This window comes from Vigna angularis, chromosome 1 (assembly GCF_016808095.1).
Source record: "Vigna angularis cultivar LongXiaoDou No.4 chromosome 1, ASM1680809v1, whole genome shotgun sequence".
In the NCBI taxonomy this organism is placed as follows: domain Eukaryota; kingdom Viridiplantae; phylum Streptophyta; class Magnoliopsida; order Fabales; family Fabaceae; genus Vigna; species Vigna angularis.
Window position 1 is genome coordinate 60,466,794 of NC_068970.1, and position 21,310 is coordinate 60,488,103.

Here is a 21,310-nt window from a genome sequence, read left to right on the forward strand (position 1 = left end):
CTGTTGCAAAATCTGTACTAGGTTGTTGACTTCTGAAAAGACAGTGATAGCATTGACAACTCCTGTATATTTTGGCCACTACTGTACCAATTTCTAAGAAATCTGAAAGTACTTACCTATTCCATACCGCATGCCATTGTTAATATTAATGGCCTAGTTTTAGTTGGTGTCGGGCACGTAGTTTGGCTAAACGGGACATTGCGGCATATCCAAGTTGATTTTACATTTGCCGTACTTGTAGAACATTCGCGGACGCTCAGCGTATGTCAAACAGAAACGGAACCGTTTCGCATGCACGTTGCCTGTTTCAAGCAAAGGCTGTGCTGAATATATTTTTTCCTCTAGTTTGAATGCTTCGAATTTCAGCCGTAAGTATGAGTGTTCTTTATTTATTGTAGATACATGCAATACGTGTTCAGAGTGAATATGTTGTAGCTTTGTATGGAAAAACATACAGGTGGAACGAGTAGAAAATCTAACTTGCATAGCTTAGTTCTGGTTATGCATCATACACGGACGATTCATTTCTGATTTGTGAAATGTATTTCTAATCTACTGACACTTTTAGAGGTCCTACGATGATTGAGAATCATGACATAGCTTGACATGTTAAAAAAAAGGTTGGAAAATAAAATTATTGTTTTAATGATCTTAGTTAAAAGTAGTATCAAGTGAGTTGAACTCAAATGACATATATATAATTTTAATGAATTCTTTAAAAAAAAACTATCTAAGACCGACTTAGATTATTGTAATAATAACGACAAACATAACATTATAACTACAACAATGACAAATAAAGGTCATTATATACTTGAAAGTTATACTATATAAAAGAGATTCATTAATGAGGTCATTATATACTTGAAAGTTATACTATATAAAAGAGATTCATTAATGAGGGAAGATTGTTAAAAATAAAATAAGTTTCAATCTAAGTTTTATATTGTTTAAAAATAATAAAATTAAAGACCATATATAAAAGAAAATTTATAGACTCATTATCTTAATTTTGTAAGTTAAAAAAAGTTCATCAAAACGGAACTACAAAACAACAATGTAGTATAGCTTATTTATGAACTAATTGAATTGACATGTCATGTGTCAACTCTAAATAATTTGTTGATTAAATTATAGATAATTTGTTGATTAAATATATAGCTTATATATATATATATATATATATATATATATATATATATATATATATATATATATATATATATATATATATATATATATATATATATATTTAAAATACGCATGTTTTCCTAAATATATGGATGACGCTGAATGAAGTTAACTTAGGATATTACCATTTGTGTCCTCTTATTGCATTTTAATAAAATGTACTCTACTCGGATTTACATTCGCCTCAGTGATAACTATGAATATTTTAAAACAATTGAGAAAACATTAATTATAAGTAAGTTGATAAAATTCTAATTATAATATATACACCAATTATAAGTACTGCTTTTTAATTTTTTTTTTAATCTTTCTTCTATAAGACTATTTTCTAATTATTCTTGCATTGATTTTTTACTAAAATACTCGTATTTTAGTTTATGATAATAAATATTATTTTAATTTTGGTGTCGATCCATTAACCACTTTGTTTATATTTGAGATATACATATATAAATAATAAGATAATAATTAGGCATAAGTGTAGTCTTTTTCCCCTGGCAAGGAAGGATGCTCCTCCCAATTTCACGTGCAGCATTAAAGAATAATGTATATTATGAAAGATGAAATGAATCCATTTTAATGCACCAGTAATCAGAGCAGACCAAAGTCATAAAAACGGTGGATGCATGCACGCACCACCAAAACCCATGGCTGAGAGCGACACGTGTCTCCTATGCCACGTCGTTTTGTAGCATTTCAATCCACACAAAAAAGAAACATCGTTTTTGCAACAATCCATGTAAGAAAACAAAAAAGGGCGCGTGAAATTTCAGTGAACGACAGAGATGAAATATCGCAAAGCGAACCCTCTTAACCGTCTTCTTTCTTTCCCTCCAAATGTTAATATAAATAATATTCATTAATTTCTTTTTTCACTTTCGCGTTCTCTCTCATTCTCTTTTTTCTTTCTCTCTTGGAAACCAACCGTTATAGCGATCCCTTTCTCTGCCAATTCGAGCACGATTTCTGAAAAAAATGCATTTCGCGAATCTCGATGACACTCCGATGTTCCGTCAACAGGTTATTCTCTCGCTCTTCCGTTCCGTTGATTGTTTTTGTTGTTTTACGTGGTGTCTTCGTTGGTTTGGTAGCTATTGCGCATTCTGCATCTCGCGATATTTTATGTGACGGTTTTTGTTTAAATTAATGAAGACGTGTTGTGTTGGTTGTTGAAAGTGTTGAGAACGTGTTTCGTGGTTGGTAGAGAAAAATAAGGTGGTGAATTGATAAATCGTGTGGCTGGTTGTGGATGCAGATGCAGTGTTTGGAGGAAAGTGCAGAATCGTTGCGTGTGAGATGCTGCAAGTTCTATAAAGGATGTCGAAAGTATATGTGAGTTTTATTCGCATTCTTCTCGTTGTTAATTTGAATTTGGACGTTTGTATAATGTTTGGATAAACTTTTTATTTTCTTGTAGAAAAAAGTAGATAAGCTAAGATGAATTTAGCTTCTTCCATTGGCTAAAATTAACTATGCATTATGATGGTTGGAAGGTGTGGAGAAATAGTATTTTGATGGAGTGGTAACCATTTTCTTGTTTGGTGGGCAGTGACGGAGTTTCAAAAACTAATTTACTTTAGTGTCTTTAATTTTAAAGTTCGAAACATAAATAAGAGTATTTTAATTATTATAGTAAGTATATTTTAACTAATCTTCCTCACTTTTTAAAACTTCCCAATATCGGGAGGACGGAGAATTAGACGAGAAGAAATTTTACTTTTCATTCGTTCCATTTTTCTGCAACCATACATTATAATAAATTATCATAGAGAAGTTTACTCATACATAACTTTAGTTCTCTAGGTTTTATCTTTGGATAACTTCGGAATAACGGTTAGAAATAAGTGAAGTTTTCAGCACAACTAGGTAATCATTATACTCATACCTAATAAGGCATCTACCTCAATCAATTTAAAATTAAAATATAAATTAAGAAAGGGCAAACTACCATGATAAGCTTCCTTTAACTCATTTCCACTCTGGGAACTGCATGTTGAAACTTGAAACCTGCAAGGCCTCATGATAGTACAACGATTACTTCTCTTTTTCATCAGAGGCCCATAACGTTAAGTGTTGTAAGCCACTAAACAGTTTAACATAATTTAGAGAAAGGGTATGGTTGTTTAAATTCTGTCATGTTTCTATCTTTTATTTAATACATGCCGTTATTCAAACAACACTAGTTTTTTTTTTTTGTCTTGGTTGTTGAAGTTGTGATAAGTATGACAGTAATCAAGCAAATGTGCTAAGAGCGAAGAATTACCTTATACTGAGATTCTTATATCATGGTTCTATCCTAAAAGTTTTCAAACAACCAAGTAGTTAAAAACTCTATCTTGTGTTGATTGCTTCATGGTTTAACCAAGATATTTTAAAGCATATCTAAAAAAATTTTGAGCTCAATATAACTATGGCAATTTTTCAACTTTTGGATGTACGTGTAAAAGTATGACCAAACAGAGTGACCGCATAAGGTCTTTAGTTTTCAAGTTGTATCAGAAAATAGAGCTGGAACTAGGAGAAAGAAAGTTAATGCAAATGGTTTTCTTGCTTTGTGTGAACTATGAGATTCTATAAAAATGTTTTTTTTTGGATACTACCTACATTTATTGCAAGCTTTACAATTTGTTTCATGACACTTGATCTGATCAAGGAATAGTTTTGACACCTATGGCTGATTATATAGCCACAGTTCTTGCATTCTAAAACTTATTGCTTGGTATTCTTAACACTTTTTAGGGAAGGTCTTGGAGAGGCATATGATGGGGACATCGCATTTGCAAGTGCCATAGAAAACTTCGGAGGCGGGCAGAATGATCCTCATTTTATTGCTTTGGGAGGTAAGCCTTGGGGGTCTTTCCCTCCCACTTGCCTTGTCTTATAGAGCCAAATGAAAATTAGGCAGAGTACAACAAGTTATATCGTTGCTTTGTATGCTCTATTGCTTGCAAGATACTTTTAACTTTTAAACCAGTAAATGAGGTAGGAAATATAGTTGAAGTTGCTTAAGTATTCTAAAGCATGTTTGATTAATTTACTCTTTGCCATGATTTTTTAACCCATGTACTTCCTATGAAAATAGGTAAGTTTCATTGAATGTAATTTTATCTTTGGCTATAGATATTGATATATTTGTTTGGTATTCTCAGGACCTGTTTTGACCAAATATACTCTAGCATTGAGAGAAATCAGTACATACAAGGAACTGCTCCGGTTACAAGTAATGATTTATCTGTAATCGTCTTTCTTTTTCTTTAGCAGTGTATTGCACTTTGAGGGTAGGTTTTTATATTTTAACTGGAAACACTGCTCCGAGAAACTCCTATTTGGAAATTATTTTATTCCAGAAGAGGACGTGTAGTGGCATCTATACCTTACATTATTTAATTTAATAACAGTGAGTGGGCAGTTATAGTTTGTAGAATGACAATTACTTCATAGGATTGACGGTCCACTTGCATACTTATCCTAAATTAATCACTATATATTTCAGAACAATAAAGTTTGACCAATGATGGTAAGATAAACAATTAACCTAGGAAACTTGTGCCTTAGTATTTTTATGCTTCTATTATTGCAAGTATTTTTGTTCAAAACTCTCTCTCTCTACCCCATCCTCCTCCCCTTTCTGTTATATTTAATGCATTACTGTAACTGATATTACTATACTGATTAAATTGATTTTTCTTCTCAGGTAGAGTACATTTTCAATCATCGGTTACAACCGATTGTCAATGTTGACATCAATGAAGTCAAGGTATAGTGCAAAAAAGATTCTAGTCCATGTAATTTAGCATATTTTTTTTTTGGGTTTATCTAAATGTTTCAATTTTTGTTCTAACAAGATAGACTGATAAAGTATTACAAGTACTAAAAGTGAAAAGAAAATACACATATTAAAAGAACAAAATTTAGGCACAAAAACTATTGCTCAGTGATATATCATATTGTTGATTTATTTATTATTTTTAATATTTAGTTTTATATATTTGAACACGTAACCTTTTATTTTTGTTCACGTATTGCTTTTATTTTCATTCTTGTAATTTCTTTTCGTTCCTACCAATTCTTCTTTTTTATGATATTATCTTTTGCTTACGTGGCACATGATGACAATATCTTTCATGTTTTTTTGTAAAGAATGATGACAGGGTGCAAGTCTCATCTTACAAGCCACTTTTGTAAGGTTGAATTAGTTTTAAAACCTATTTCTTAACATCGTAATAGAGTCTATTTTAACGAAGTTTGTTGTTTGTTGAATCTATTGTTGCAACTTCTTTTGGGTGTTATCGGACCATCTATTAATGTTTAGTCCCACGCTCGAGATGTAAATGTTTTGACATGAGAAGGGTGTGTTGAAAGTCCCACATCAATTAGAGATAAGATCAATTGAGAGTATATAAATAGGTATAAACCTTACATTTCAAACAGTTTTGTAAGCCTAAGTTAGGCTTAAAGTGGTTATCTTAACAAAACCTTTGGGTAGCGTTGATTATTATACATTAATAACAGTATGATGTTGACTTTCCTCTCTCAAATATTGTACAACTCTTTGTATGTTGACTTCAATTGTCCAATTCTGTTTTATATATTTGAACTAATATCACAATGGGATAGTTTAATATTCCTTAACGGAGCCATCAAGGGAGTAATTAGAGCCTAACATAGAGCTTAATAATCATTTGCTAACTTGTATCCTAATATTGACTAATCACCATAGCTACATATGATTATAAACTCTAACATGAATTATTGAATGATAACATTTAATACTCCAACTCCTTTTCAATATTGTTAGAATATTTACCCTATTTATCATGATTATATTGTGTCTAGGTTATCCTATTTATCATGATTATATTGTATCTAGGTTACCCTATCATGATTATTTTGTTTTTCGTTTGATTTGGTACCAAGACAGAATTTTTAGTTAGGAAATCGTTAAAGGTGTATGTTAGGAGGAACCAAAGGCAATTCAATCTTAGTAAGGCTTGATTCATTATTTAAAATGTTATAGAGACTGTGCAATTGGTGTGTCAGTTAGAGTTTTATTTGTTGTAGGACAGTTATTAATTTGAGGTTGCTATGTGTAATATAGTTGAAAGAAAACGGAGTGGTATATTGATGTATAAAAATCTTCTGTGTTGAAATGCAATATTGGATTAGCTTCTGGTCACAACAAGTATTTATAGTGTTGAAGCTCAACAAGACATACAGTTATAGTGTCTTACATCAACAAACTAACTGAAGCTACAATGAAACAGAAAACACTCATTAGAATTTTTCTGTATTAATGCACCGTTGGATTAGCTTCTGATCACAACCAGTATTTATAGTGTTAAAGCTCAACAAAACAGATATAGTCTTACATCAACAAACTAACTGGGGCTACTTGGAAAGAGTAAACATTGATTAGGATAGCCACTGTACAGAAAACAGAAATATAACTGATCACGAAAGAGATGACATTGAGAAGATCTTACTTCACATGCAAGTTCAAACATTTTTACTCTGTACTAGGTGTCAACTTTCAAATGAAGAAATAAGAACACTGTATTCTTGACCAAAATTCAATTGGTACTCATAGTCTTTTAGCATAATATACAAAGACAACAAATAATGCTTTTGTTCATTTAAATGTAAATGGTTAAAAAAATCACCTCTTTTTTTGCATCTAGCTGCAATTTTATTTGGTGTGGAAAAAATGGAGTTGAAACTATAACTACTATAAAATGTGTGATTAAATAACTTCATGAGAAGAATGCCAATCAAAACTATTCATGGTAAAATTATCAATGTTCAATTTTAAAGTGAACACTTTTTGACCTGAGGTTTGCTTTCTACATGAGAATACATTCATATTTTGCTGCATCTACTTGACTACTAGTATAGTTTTTACTTATTTATATAATACTAATGCTTCAAGCATTGCTTGCAGGAAGCTCGTAAACGTTTTGATAAATCCTCCCTTGTATATGATCAGGTCCTCGTTTCCATACTAACTCTGCATCTATAGATTTTGGGTAAAATGTGTTTTAAGTCTGTTGAGTTTGTGTCAAAATTAGTTTTAAATCCTACACTTAAAACTGGTGGGTTTGGTCCTTTTGTTTTTCGAAATGGGGAGGATTTGGTGTCAAAATCCTCTGAAAAATAAGGACCGAAATCACTTATTTTAAAATGGAAGGACTAAAACCACATCTTGTTGGATATAAAATACATTTTACCATATATTTTGTTTCTGCCACATGTCTATCTCTGATATATACAATATACTAAATAAGAAACCTAATTGCTTCTCTTTTTAACTGATCCAGGAGTATGATAATAATAAATATAATTCACTTTTTGCAATTCACAGAAATTTGTATTGTCTTGATGCTAGTAAGTGACCATCAGTGTTTAATAATTTTAAATTCTTTTTTACTTGTTGAAATTTCATCTTGATGCATCAACGTTTGATTATTGAGAGAGAAAGCGTTCATATTATAATGGGTATAATTGAATGGTATTATGGAAATTGACCTTGCAGTTTCATATTAGAAGTTTTCAATTTTTTTCTTAAATCAATAGTCACTATTTCAAGTGCTATCTTTTAGTAATTGTCATTTCATGGAACCTTGAAGTACTTTCATTTTAATTTATTATTTTGCATGATCAATCTACACAATTCCCTGGGATACAACCCTCGGGAAGTACTTGTATTTTAACTGGAGAATTAAATCTCAAAAGTTCAAATAGATTTTGTAGTACTTTTGAAGGAGTATGTGAATTTGTGTGTATGTAGTGCTGTGGAAAGTTTACTTACATTTGCCTTGGTCATAACCTGCAAACAATGTGGATGTGTTACAGGCACGTGAAAAATTTATGTCACTCAGAAAAAGTACTAAGATTGACATTGCCACTGTCATTGAAGAGGTATTTCCAACAGCTTTTCTTTGGAATGTTTGATTTGGAAATTGATCAAATTATATGTCGTGAGTACTGTGATCCTTTTGAATCTAATTTGGTAGAGACATTCCAGGAACTGCAGGAGGCAAGAGCATCATTTGAGGAAGCCCGTTTCAATTTGGTAATTTAAGCAGCACTGGAGAGATGTTACTTAGAAAATGAAAGATATGTTGTTAGGTAACCACATGATATACTTAATTGTCTAGGTTGGCACTCTTAATAACGTTGAGGTGAAGAAGAGATTCGAGTTTTTAGAGGCTGTAACTGGAATTATGGATGCTCATTTTCGATACTTTCAACAGGTGTATGGCATAGTCACATATATGGAACTTTCTCCATTTGTATTAATATTGCACGTATACTGAATCTGAAAGCACTTCTCTTGCAGGGGTATCAGCTATTGCATCAGATGGAACCTTTCATCAATGAGGTTTTGCTCAATTCCCTATTTCTTATTTTAACTTGACTACTGATAGTAGTAGGCATAGTTCTTTTCACAGATAGCGAGATGCTATTAGTTCCCTATTTTTATTTTAACTTGACTGCTAATTGTACATGTAGTTCTTTTCCACAGATAAATAGATGCCATTTTGTTTTTGATTTTTCTAGAACTGAAAGCCAATGAGGAGCAAGCAGGCCGAAAGACATAGTTGATGTTCTATCATTTGACTATTAGGTTAGCTTAACTCATGGAATTGCTAGTATAATTTTTAGGGTCATCCAGACTTGAAATGCACCAGTTAACCAGGGTGACACGTTTGTTTTCAAGTATAAAACAAAACTTTTTATTTGAATTATGACTAGTGTTCCTGAAATTTTTACTAAATGGTAGGTTATTTGTCCTGTATCTGAGGTGTCTTTTTTTATTATTGAAATGATTTTGCTCAATTTAGTGGCTAGAATAAGAAACTGAGATCTAATATTTCTTCTTGTGAGGCAAGATATTTTGCACAAAGGGTGCTCATTGCTTATGGTTGCTGAAAAAACAGAACCTTTTTCTTAACTTTTTGCTTAAGAGGGAGGGTTAAAATGCCAAAATATTTTACTTGCAGATTATGGATTATGTACATCAGTCAAGAGAAAATTACAATAACGAACAGATTCAACTTTATCAAAGAATGCAAGACTACAAGAAACAAGCTTATGAAGAAAGTAGGTTATCCTTGAGTGGTCCCTATGGTTCTCTTCTTGGAGACTCTACACATCCATTTTCTAGGATATCAAATGAGGCAGCAGATGTAGTAATGGAATCTGCTGCGAATGGAAAGGTATTTTAGAACATGACATCCTTTTCTAAGATTATTTTCTACTTCATTTTTCAGCTTCTCAATCTGTCTTGTTACTGGCCAAAAGAAACTTTTATGAGTCCAAGTCCTGTTCTTTTTTGTTTGTTCATCCCTTTTCAAATAAGTTCATGTTAAACATCTTTATAACCTTTGACATCTCAGCTATACTGACTCCAAAATCACAATGATAGGTTCAAATCATTCGGCAAGGGCATCTTTCAAAACGATCCTCCAATTTGAGAGCTGATTGGAAAAGAAGGTATTTTGTTCTTGACAGTCGGGGAATGTTGTACTACTACCGCAAGCCATGGAGCGGGTCATATGTAAGTCACCAACTAGAACTGGACTTTTAGTACAGTAAACTACGTAATGCTCATTCTTCTAAATAAATGCTGAGCATCCCGTTTCAGGGCAGCAATCAACCATCTCCAAAGAGGAATAGCGGCGTTGAAAATGGTTCTGGAATTCTAAGTCGATGGCTTTCTTCTCATTACCATGGAGGCGTTCATGATGAAAGATCCATAGCACGTCATACAGTTAACCTGCTGACATCAACAATCAAGGTTGATGCTGATCAGTCAGATTTGAGATTCTGCTTCAGGATTATTTCGCCTACAAAGAACTATACGTTGCAGGTACTTATACCAAAGCTTTCGGTTTATAGTTTGGGCATTAATTATTACTTACAATGATACTAAGGGGAACTGTAGGCAGAAAATGCAGTGGACCAGATGGATTGGATGCAAAAGATAAATGGAGTAATTGCTACCTTGTTGACTGTCCAGACACTAGGAACGGTACATAATAGTTAGTTTCTTTTAAATGCATCTTTTGATGCCTATTTCAATTTTAATACAATTGTAAAACAATTATGTGACAGCCTCCCTCAGCTGACTCAGAAAACGACGACTCTCACTCTGATGACAATATTGAAAAGTCAGAAAGTTATCCAGATGATGATCATGCTTTGAGAACGAAGTCTGCATTGAATAAAACCACCCGTACTAAGCACTTACGTTCGTCTAGAAGTATGAACTTACATACACACACTCTGAGAATTGAAAAGCCAATTGATGTTCTTAGAAGTGTGAGCGGAAATGATAAATGTGCTGATTGTGGTAAACCTGAACCAGAGTGGGCATCCTTAAACCTTGGCATCCTCATATGCATTGAGTGTTCTGGTGTTCATCGTAATCTTGGTGTACATATATCAAAAGTAAGTATTTGAGGCCGCACATTTAATCTTACAATTTAATGTTGTATATGGTTCATGTTTTGTCAAAATTCACTGAATAAAAGCTTGAGACAAGGTTAGAAGACCTACTTCCTCAGCCCTCACTTTAATTTCTATTGTCTACATATATATGGAGAATGATCGTGTTATTTAGGGAAGTTATTCTAGGAGAAAATAAGTCCATGTACCAATGGCAGAATTTTTTTGGACTAAATTTCTTATTCTAAGGTTAGCATCTAACAAGTTCCTAGAGAAATTGACAACACTTAGCCATTCTAAACCAAGAATGCAGCATATATATTGGGTGTATTCTGTTTGGGCAAACTTCTACATATGGACTTTGAAAGGGAAAAATTAGAAAAAGTGAAATGAACTTCTCCATAAGCTAAAATTAGCTTGCGCACAACTTAAAAAAATAAAACTTTAGAGAAGTTATATACGACCTTTTACAAATTAGCTTATTAGCTAATTTTAATTTATGATGAAATTCATTTCATTTTTTCTTTTTATTTCTGTCTGTTAGAAGTCTTTACGGAGTTACTTTAGTCAAATTAGACCCTATTTGCAAAGCAATCAACTTGTTCTAAGTGAACTGTTGAATCATGTGATATCTTGATAAGTACGCATGTCAAATTTTAGAAAAAAAATCCATAGTTAGGGATCATAACGGGTCAAGATAGTACCTATGACATACCTTCCTGCCAAGAAAAACCCTGCCCATTACCCGGTAAAGAAAAACCCACAAAAGTTTTCATATTTGTGGTAATCCATTAATACTAGTAGATACCTTTTTAAAAGGATTATTTTATCTGTTTTTAAATAAATTTATGTAAAATTTATTTAAAATTACTTTAAAAGTATAAACTCAAATAAATTGCACTCCAAAATTATAAATTCAAATAAAATTGCACTCTAAAGTATAATCCCAAATAAATAATACTTAAAACATAAGTCTAAATAAATAGCACTCAAAATATTAGTCTAAATAAAATTAATCTTTTTAGAAAGTTTAAGAGGCACGTCCAAATAAAAATACCCAATTCAATGAAATCACACTCTAAAGGATTAGAATAGGTTAAATTATTAGTGTATGTAGATTTAAATTTAATATAATTTAGCGTACCTACTAGTTGGTATCCGTTTAAGGTATCCTTACCTTTCCATAACAAATTTTATTCATAGATATATGTGAGTACGAATTTTTCTTTTTCATCCTTATTCATGGCCATCTCAAAACAAAGTTAATTGGTGAAATATCAGTCTGTTGTTAAATTATACAATGTTTTGCGGTCTACTATTATAATCTCTCAAATCATATTTTGGATTAATGAAATCTAATCTTTAGAAGTTATTAAATGGAGTAAGTTTAATAAGACTTTCTGTTGACGTGGAGTAATGTCAGATTCAAATTTTAATATTAAACTACTACGGGTTTTGGATGATTAATCAATTTACAATCAATCCACAAATATTTAAATATTTATTTCTAGCCTATAGATATATTTTGAACATCTGAATCTAACATTACTTTCTTCTTTATCTGTAAAAAGGGAAAAAAAGAAATCCTTTTGTTTTGATTCTCACTTTTGCAACTAAGTTGGGAAATATTCTTGGCAGGTAAGATCGCTGACACTCGATGTTAAAGTTTGGGATTCCTCAGTCTTAAGTATGCTTAAATCACTAGGCAATCTTTTTTCAAACTCAGTTTGGGAGGAGTTGTTGCATTCACAGGGTAATTTGCAAACTGTAGACACCCTTGCTAGGTAAGTACTCCTAAAGTTGATGGGATTATCTATGATTTGGTTATTGCTAACTAGCACCTGCAATGTAGTTCATCCAAGGAAAATGAAGAGGAGATATTCCATGCAAGAAAGCCAAAACATGATGATCCGATTTTAGTAAAGGAAATGTTCATTCATGCAAAGGTATTCCAAGAACATTTCTAGTTTCCTTTGCTATTTTATGTTGTTAGAAAGATGGATGGACCTCGAATCCCTCAACTATAAGTAAAGCTTGCCTTGTTTGACTTTAATAAGCGTATTTTATTTTAGTACCTAAAAGGTTTCAAAGGACTTAAGAAATAACTTAGTGATCTAGAAACATACCCTTTATATGTGAAGGTATTGACTTTTTTTAGAAGTGAAAGTTGTGCATCCAGTACGAAGAATTGAGCATCATATTTCATCCGCAGATATCTAGTATTGTTACCTTTGTGATATGATAATATTGTTGGGAAGTCCTACGTCGCCTTTCTCAATTCTTGGAGTGCGGCTTATATATCTATTGGACAACTTCACCTAATCTGAATTAGTTTTAAGATGAAATCTGATATAGTATGATAGCCTATAGCTTATCTCATTAATTGCCTATTTTAGGAAGCTTGCCTGATTAGAGGGCATGTGTGGAAGGGTGTGTTTCGAAGTCTCACATCAAATGTCCCTTTCCTCTTCTCTTTCACCAATTTCCGGATTTGTGAAGTCTCAAATTAAATCCAATATCTCTTTTTTTCACTTAACCCATTCGTTCACTATTCTAGGAGTACAATATATCTTTAGGCAACTTCACTTAATGCCAATTGATTTTAAGATGAAACATCAATTAAATGAATCATTATGTGATTGTTAGAGATGCACTGGAATCATTCATGAACCTTCAACTCCAGCTCTTCGAAGTTTGAAGACGTTGTTCTTGACATGGTATCAAGGTCTCTATAACCAAGGGGTCAAGGTTGTGATCCTTGGCTTTCCCATTCTCCTAATTATAGTTGAATTTAGAACATGGTAGAACAGAGGCATTTTTATTTTGTTTAACTTTTGAAAAAATTTCAGAGGATAAATTGATAGTAGGAGTAACTTTAGGCTTAATGGCCTACACGGCTAAAAGTGAGGTTGATCCTTGAACTAAGGGATTTGACAGCTGAATTTTAAGTTTAGGTTCCTATTTTCTAGTGATTCTAATGACTGCCGCAAACACTTATCCCTTCAAGTTGGTGCATAAATATCTTTACTGCCCAATTTGTCATGAGAATCATAGAAGTAATTTCTAGAAACTGTATTCGTAAGGAATTTGTCAACTAGTCTTCCAACTCAACAAAAGGAAATTGAATAATCTTCTCCTTTGAGATTCTGCTTGATGAAATGTCTATCTTTCTCTACATTTGTTCGACCATATTGAATAGGGTTTTTGTGAGATTTCAATTGCAGCTTTATTGTCACAAAACAGGTTAATCCCCATGTTGGGACCAAATCCCATTGTCATTAATAACCTTATAAGTCATGATAGTTCACGCTATTCATTTGTCATGCCCCTAAACTCAGCGCAAGAAAAAAGCTACTATCTTTTGCTTTTTGCTTCTTCATATAACTAAATTGCCTCCCACAAATGTAAATTAGTCGGAGGGTTGCCTATCTAGAATATTCCCCCCAATGTGCAATTATATAGCCTGAGGGTTGCCTATCTAGAATGTTACCTGCCCAATCTGCATTTTGTTTTTCCTTTAACATTCAAGTGATTATTCTTAGAGAACATCAACCCCTTCCTGTGGTGAGGATTTTAAATACTGCAGTATTCCGTTCATTGCATCCATATGTTTCACACTTAGATTATGCATTAATTGGCTCATTACAATTACCATAGGCAATATCTGAACTAGTATGTGACAAATAAATAAGTTCCTACTAACCTTTAGTACCTCATTTGGTCTATGTATTCTGTGAATTTGTCATTTCAGGGTATTGGAGTATTTGTTGGTTTATAATCCAACAACCTCACCTCAGAAAATAGGTCCAACACATATTTTCTGAGACAAGAATATGCCTCTAACCATGTCACATTTATCCCAGAAATTATTTCAATCCATCCAAATTCTTCATAGGCTTCCGTTTGTTCTTGTAGGGGGTCCCCAGATCATGCTCCTACGCCATGTAGAACGGTGATATTTTTATTATGTTTTACTTTTAAATATATAGACTATACAAGTAGGAGGAATTTTGGGACACGACTAAAAATAAGGTTGAGCCTTGAACTAAGGGATTGGACAGCTGATCTTTGCAAGTTATTATATAAGGACTCGCGCTAATAGAACATAGTAGAAATGGGTTTGTGCGTTGAATGTGCTTTAAGTTCTATGGAATCTTGTATGAACAAGTATTGGTTACGTGAAAACACAATTAATGAACCTTTTTTTCGTAACTATACAAGATTATATAGTCATAGATAGAGTAAATGGCCACATTGTGTTCTAGTTTGGTCTAGTTTACAAGTTTAGAGTTGCTTACTAACTTTCCCCAAAAAAAACGTGACCAGATAAGATTGATAGCTTTATAACTGTTACATTTTTTAACTCTACCGCATATAGCATAGTGTCCCAATAGTCATTGAAGAGGGTATGGTATCATATTTGGTAGTAATTATATTAGGGAAAAGAATAACTTATTTTTCAAAAGCTCTTAGAAAGCTCATAAAAATAAGTTAAATCTAACACAACAGATTATTGAAAGTAGACAATTCCTTTCTCCATTTTGCATAATTCGAAAAAAGTGGGTGGATGATTTGGTACAATTACTTCTGAAAACAATTATTACTGAAAGAATGAGTTTTATGTTTAGACAGATAACTCAAGATTAATCTTTGGTTGGAAAGTAATTTTAAAATTGCTTATAAATGCGATATAACCAAAAGGATTTGGATTTGTTGTTACACATGTACAAAACATACAGGAACAGTCTTAATGATTAACCAAGAAGGGAAATGTTACAAAAAAAACACTTTCTAACCACAAAATTGGGAAAAGATCTATTAATTTTAACAAATGTTCAAGAGTATGTTGGAGAGATTATTCCTACCTTTCTTTTGAATCTCTAACCATAACTAATCTCATTGTTTTTTTTTACGATTTTTTAAAAGATTTAGGTACAATTTGAATAAACTTCTCCATAAGTATTTTTAAGTTTAAAAAAACAATAAGAAAAATCTAATATGAAATTGACTTTGTTTAAAAGTTAAAATCAGCTTTTGATGAAACTAATCCAAAATAACTTTTATAAATTGGTTTGTGATGGTCTATTTTAGCATAAAATATATACATTTCATTTTTCGTTCATATTATCTTTTTCTAGCAGTGTTTGCAAAAAAACTTAATCCAAGCAAACTAACTATATTTAGCACCAAGACATTTAGCGTGGAGTTTTACCAAAACCCTTCGGAGATAGTTAATCTCGGATCAAATCAGATCAAATCAAATCCCAGTCAAGAAAATTTAACCAGTCTTTATCCTACAATGCTAAATGACGTTTGAAACCTAAGTTTACTTTTTCTCCCTCCATAGATAACTTTTAGCATTTAGTGGCAATCTTAATCTTGAAGTATTACTTGACTGAAGTTTAATATTGCAGTATTGTGAGAAAATATTTATTCCCCGGATCACGGATAGCCACCCTATCCATTCACTAGCGCAACAGTTGCAGGAAAGCATCTGTGCAAATGACAAAAAAGCAGTGTACCAGCTTATTGTTAAGTCGAATGTTGACGTCAATGCCATCGGTTGTCAAGCATTGTCTGGTATGTCTTCTTGTTCAGAAGTCTCAACTCCAGCAAAGTTTTTCTAGTGGAAAAAACAAGTAATGAGGTGCTGTGCAGGTGACAATTTGGACATGGCTTCAAGTAATTCAAACATTGCATCTCAAAGTGAAAATCAGGTCGTTGAGGACGTAAAAGATGGCTCTAGCGCGCTTCACCTGGCTTGCCTAAATAGTGACATTGGCATGGTGGAGCTACTCCTACAGCTTGGGGCAGATATAAATGCTTCCGATTCTAGAGGTCGGACACCACTTCATTGTTCTATTATTGGAGGGAAGAATGCAGCTGCAAAAGTGCTTATCTCGAGGTAATTAATTGGACGTTTTCTTATATATCCAAAGATTTTTAGTCATAAAATTCTATATCCTAAATTCCCATTTAGTCAATGGATCAACTTCACATTTACTCTGCCTACAGGAGGAGGTTACAACCTTTGGCGATACTAAAAAAGCATTCTCTACCACATTATATCTCCTGCGTATCTTTATTTCATAGAAAACGTAAATTATTTATTGCATAGAAAGAACATGGTTTAAATATATAAACGGTTTCTATATTATATCTATATAATATTTTTTTTTGTTATTTTTTTTCATAAAAATAATTTATTAGTTTTCATAATATAATTTTTTTTTGTTTGTCCCCATCATCAGTATTATTTGTTAAAAGATGATCTCACATTTGATCTGTCATGTCACTTTTTAATAATGGTGGAAAGACAACAGAATCAAAAAAATCAAATATCAAATTTTAAAGGATAAAAATGGTTAAATAATAGGCATAGTTTACATATTTGGCCATAAATTATTTTACATTAAATATTTATATTTTATATGATTGTTTTTAAATATTATGTCATTTATCCACAATTATTTTATGAAATAAATAATTTTATAACTTAAAAATTCAAATATATATATATATATATATATATATATATATATATATATATATATATATATATATCTTTTCTATCAGTCAGATTAAACTTAAAATGAAATAAAAAATAAATAAATATTTTGAAAAAAAAAATTAAATGGTTTGTTTAAGTCGTCAAAATAAATACTTTAAAAGGAAAACAAAGATATGGTTGTGATATTTGAATGTGCGGATGTAAAATTAAAGTGGGTTGGTACATAAATGACTTTTAGTAGAATAAGGTTAAAAATCATTAAAGATTCTTATAGTGTCTAATGGTATTGATGATGTTAGGTGGATAACGAACCAAGATGTTCACTCCACATGACCTCTAATCATTTGTGGTTCTAGGAGTCCACAGAACATGAAGGAGGATATGTTCTCATTGGAAATAACAAGTCCTGTAATATCAATAGTATTACAATGTGAATTAGATTGCATGAGGGAACTGAAAAGCTACTAGATGAAGTTAGGCATGTATGTAAATTGAAAAGGAATCTAATACCCTTGGCAATTTGAGAAGAAGAGATATGTATTCAAATGTGAGAAAAGGATGTTGAAGATGATGAGGGCTGTACTGTAGTATATGGTTCACCATCTACTGCTAAGCAGGCGGTCTGGACAAGATAAACTTATGACGCATAAGGTTAAGTTATGTAAAGTGAAAAGTAATTGGTTGATTTATAGAAGCAAGAAGCAAGACACATAAGGTTAGGTTATGTAATTAAAATGTTGTGAGCAATGCATCTATGGCAAAACTTGTAGGGTCAAATTCCATGTTGATTTCTAGTGATTGTTTGTTACTTCCTCGCACTTTAGCACACGTACTTCTTATATGAATGGTGGAGAATTATTCGAGGAATTTATGGGTCTACCCTCAAAAGATCAAAGAAGAAGCTTTGAAAACTTCAAAAGATGGAAGCGACTAAACCAAACTAGTAAAGCAGTGAAGAGGTTCAAAATGGATAATGACCTTGAATTTTGATTATAATTGTTTAACAGGTATCAAACTATGGTTGGGATTCCACGACAGAATGGTCTAGAATGAGTGAGATGCATGCTACTAAGTGTTGGAGTTTCAAAGGTGTTTGAGCTAAAGTTTCTACCATTGTTTCTTGATAAACGGATTTCTCACAATTGCTCTAAATGTGAAAACGCTGGAAATTTGGTAAGTCCATTCCTCGAACCTTGAGAATTTGATAATCTCTGGCTCTGTTACCTTTGATTACATTAGATGAGATAAAATAGAAGCTAGGATTGTGAAATGCATACTTTTAGGATACCTTGAAGGAGTTATGGCTTACAGATTATGGTCTTTTCGAGTCGAGATTTAAGAATTATATCTTCGATGAAGTTGAGATGGCATGTATGCAAGAAGGTTCAAAATTTGTGTTTGGTAGAAATCGAGAGTTTAAGAAGGAAAATAATGAGGTAGAGACTAGTAAACTATCTGACTTTCTATGATGTAGATGATCAAGTGGGAGCAGAGTTAGACAATAAGTTGATGATGGCTATAATGTAGTCAATGATGGAACAAGATGAACAATCAAACCCTTAATGAGGTATGTAAATGCAGATCATATTGCACTCTCCTTAGTAGCTCATAGCGAGCTTCTAAAAGATGAGCCCACGAGCATATTGTCTAATCTAGTAAGGAGAAAATTCAATTGTTGAATATTATTAAAAAGGAGATGAAATCACTACATTAGAACAATACTCGGAGTTTGATATATATACCTATATTAGTTCTGGACTGTTTAGTTGTAAATAGACTTTTAAACGAAATGATGAAATTCTGAGAATTGATCAAGGAAGATTCAAAACAAGATTGGTAGGCGAGATGCTTTACGTAGAGAGAATGTGTTGATTAAAAGGATTTATTCTCTGCACTAGTGAAGTACGAGTCCATAAGGTTTGTGTTAGTCATATATGTTGAGCTTAATCTTGAATTAAAATAGATGAATGTCATGATGGCCTTCCTGTATTGAGATCTTGATGCGATCATTTATATGAAGCAAGTAAAAAGATTTGAGGCAAAAGTTAGGAAGGGTTATATTTATAAATTAAACAATTCCCTTCTCTGACTTGTTTTTAGCATGTCAAATGTGCGAGAAGATTAATGAGACGTGCTGATCTCAATAATTACTCTTAGTTAGCATTATAAGTTAAGTGATGAATAGTCTCTTACGATTTCATTGCTCTAAACGTAGACTAAAATTTATCAACAATCTAATTAAACTATGCTAAATTATTGTATGTTTTTTTTTTATTATTCTTATTTCTTTCTTTATATGTCATCTCAGATATACTGTGCTGAATATTGATAAGTTTGCGGAGATTTGCAGGGGAGCCAATACATATGTGGCAGATAAAGAAGGCAACACTCCTATTAAGCTTGCATCAGAATCCATCTGCGTTGACAAAGAAATTATCAATCTCTTGACAAGCAGATAACAAGCCCAAAATCTTACTAAAAGCAGCCATTACTAAACAACGCTTTTTGTGACTTCTCCAGAAGATAGAGGACCAACTAAGCAACGCTTACAAGCACAAAGGGGCCTGGAGCAAGTGGTTTAGCTTTATTGGGCCATATTATAAGTAATTATCTTCATGATTGAAGGATGTGATGGGCTCATATTGTGGGGTTTCAACTCTATTTTAATGTTTAACTTAAATTTTAGGAACTGGAATCATTCTCATCTATTCTAACAGAGGACTGTATATAAGTTACTTAAATTATTATTAAACGAAAAAAAAAACAAGAAGGCAAAGAGACAGGAAAAAAAGGTTAATGCATGGATCTTAAATAAGTATGGCCCAGTTAAACAAGAGAAATGGGAGAGACGACCTTCCCAAAACGTGAATCTTAATTAAGTGCTGATTATGACAGAATTGTTAGGTTCAATGTTCCATCAGGTAGCATAAAATTTAATCACTTTTTAATTACAAAATGTCTTTGCCATACTTAAGCAAATAAACGACCCAAACATAGCTTCTTTGGTCTATAAAATATTTCAAATTATCTTCTTTCATTTTCAATTATGTGTTAACAGTTTGAGAGGTTCATGTGACCAGCGTTTTACATGTTTCATCCAAACAGCGCCACGCGTAATTCTGGTAAATGTTTCTTCCATACAAATGTTTTAACACGGTTCTCCATATTACTTGTTCAACTTTGAAAAACCTTTTTTTTTATCACATTTGATTTTTCATTGTATTAAAAAATCAAAAATCTTAATTCTCCGTTTATAAGTTGAAGTGAAAAATGAAAATGAAAAAGTCAAAATAAGTAATTCAAAAAGGAAAGCCCGATAGCGAAAATTCCCCAACGGTAATAAGTAGAGAGAAAATAAATTGCTTCAACAAAAAAATAAAATTAAAAAAAAAAAAACAATTCTTCATCTATGGTTTGAGTATGAATCTTTGCAAAGCAAAGAGGTCATGGTATGCCTATCCACTTTAACTTGAAATTCCTTTCTCAGTTTTGTTTCCTCCCAACCTATATTAAGAATTTAGGTGATAGATGCCCACACAAATGGATACAATATAAATCTGATGTGACCTGCTTCACCCTTCTTCTAAAATATCAACTATCAATTACATCAAACCAACCTTAACTTCAAAAATTACTCTTATTTTAAATCTATTTTCAGACTATAACATTAAAACAATTTCTTCTTTTAAAATATAGGATATGTTACTTTAAAATTATATTTCAATCTTCAACAAATTCTTTTTTTCTGACAACCCTTCTTACAAAATTTTGTTAGAATTCTTCATTTAATCGAATAAGGCTGTAATTTTCCTGACCCAAAAACAAGAATTGTCAAATGGATGATGTGACTTTATGTGTGCATATGCATGAATAAATACATAGTTCCACGTAAATAGTTATCCTTATTTGATATGGCTTGCTTACAAAATACCTATATTAAATACTTTGTTTGACTTTTTAGTTTTAACAAATATTTTTAATTTACAACTCAAATGACAAATTAAGTATATTCGGTTATCATATTCCTAATTATTTACTATTGTATCATATGACAATACAATGTTCTGCACTTGATTGAATGTAACACTATCCAGAGGAGAGTAATTGTCTAACTAAATATAGGAAATTGATATCTTCATCTTATTCTCTTTCTAATCACTT

At 32.0% G+C, this 21,310-nt stretch overlaps 1 protein-coding gene across 7 annotated transcripts; it reads left to right on the forward strand.

Annotated features, from left to right (window-relative positions):
* The first annotated feature begins 1,940 nt into the window (after window positions 1-1,940).
* LOC108323855 (ADP-ribosylation factor GTPase-activating protein AGD3) lies at window positions 1,941-20,141 on the forward strand. 7 transcript variants are annotated; one of them, XR_008246202.1, is made up of 22 exons: window positions 1,941-2,211; window positions 2,447-2,523; window positions 3,931-4,031; window positions 4,341-4,411; window positions 4,886-4,948; window positions 7,130-7,174; window positions 8,041-8,106; window positions 8,213-8,260; window positions 8,346-8,441; window positions 8,528-8,569; window positions 9,192-9,407; window positions 9,617-9,748; window positions 9,836-10,060; window positions 10,136-10,222; window positions 10,306-10,641; window positions 12,277-12,422; window positions 12,491-12,584; window positions 16,053-16,218; window positions 16,297-16,543; window positions 18,157-18,322; window positions 18,624-18,716; window positions 19,500-20,141. XR_008246202.1 is itself a non-coding variant. In XM_052871054.1 (20 exons), the coding sequence occupies exons 1-20, from the start codon at window positions 2,167-2,169 to the stop codon at window positions 19,606-19,608; spliced, it is 2,454 nt and encodes an 817-aa protein (XP_052727014.1). In that variant the 5' UTR covers window positions 1,941-2,166; the 3' UTR covers window positions 19,609-20,138. The 7 variants fall into 7 exon arrangements, 3 of the variants coding, with proteins under 3 accessions (XP_052727014.1, XP_052727023.1, XP_052727026.1); XR_008246203.1 differs by lacking the exon at window positions 19,500-20,141 and adding an exon at window positions 19,458-19,491; XR_008246201.1 differs by lacking the exon at window positions 18,624-18,716 and having other exon boundaries at window positions 19,500-20,140.
* The last annotated feature ends 1,169 nt before the right edge of the window (window positions 20,142-21,310 follow it).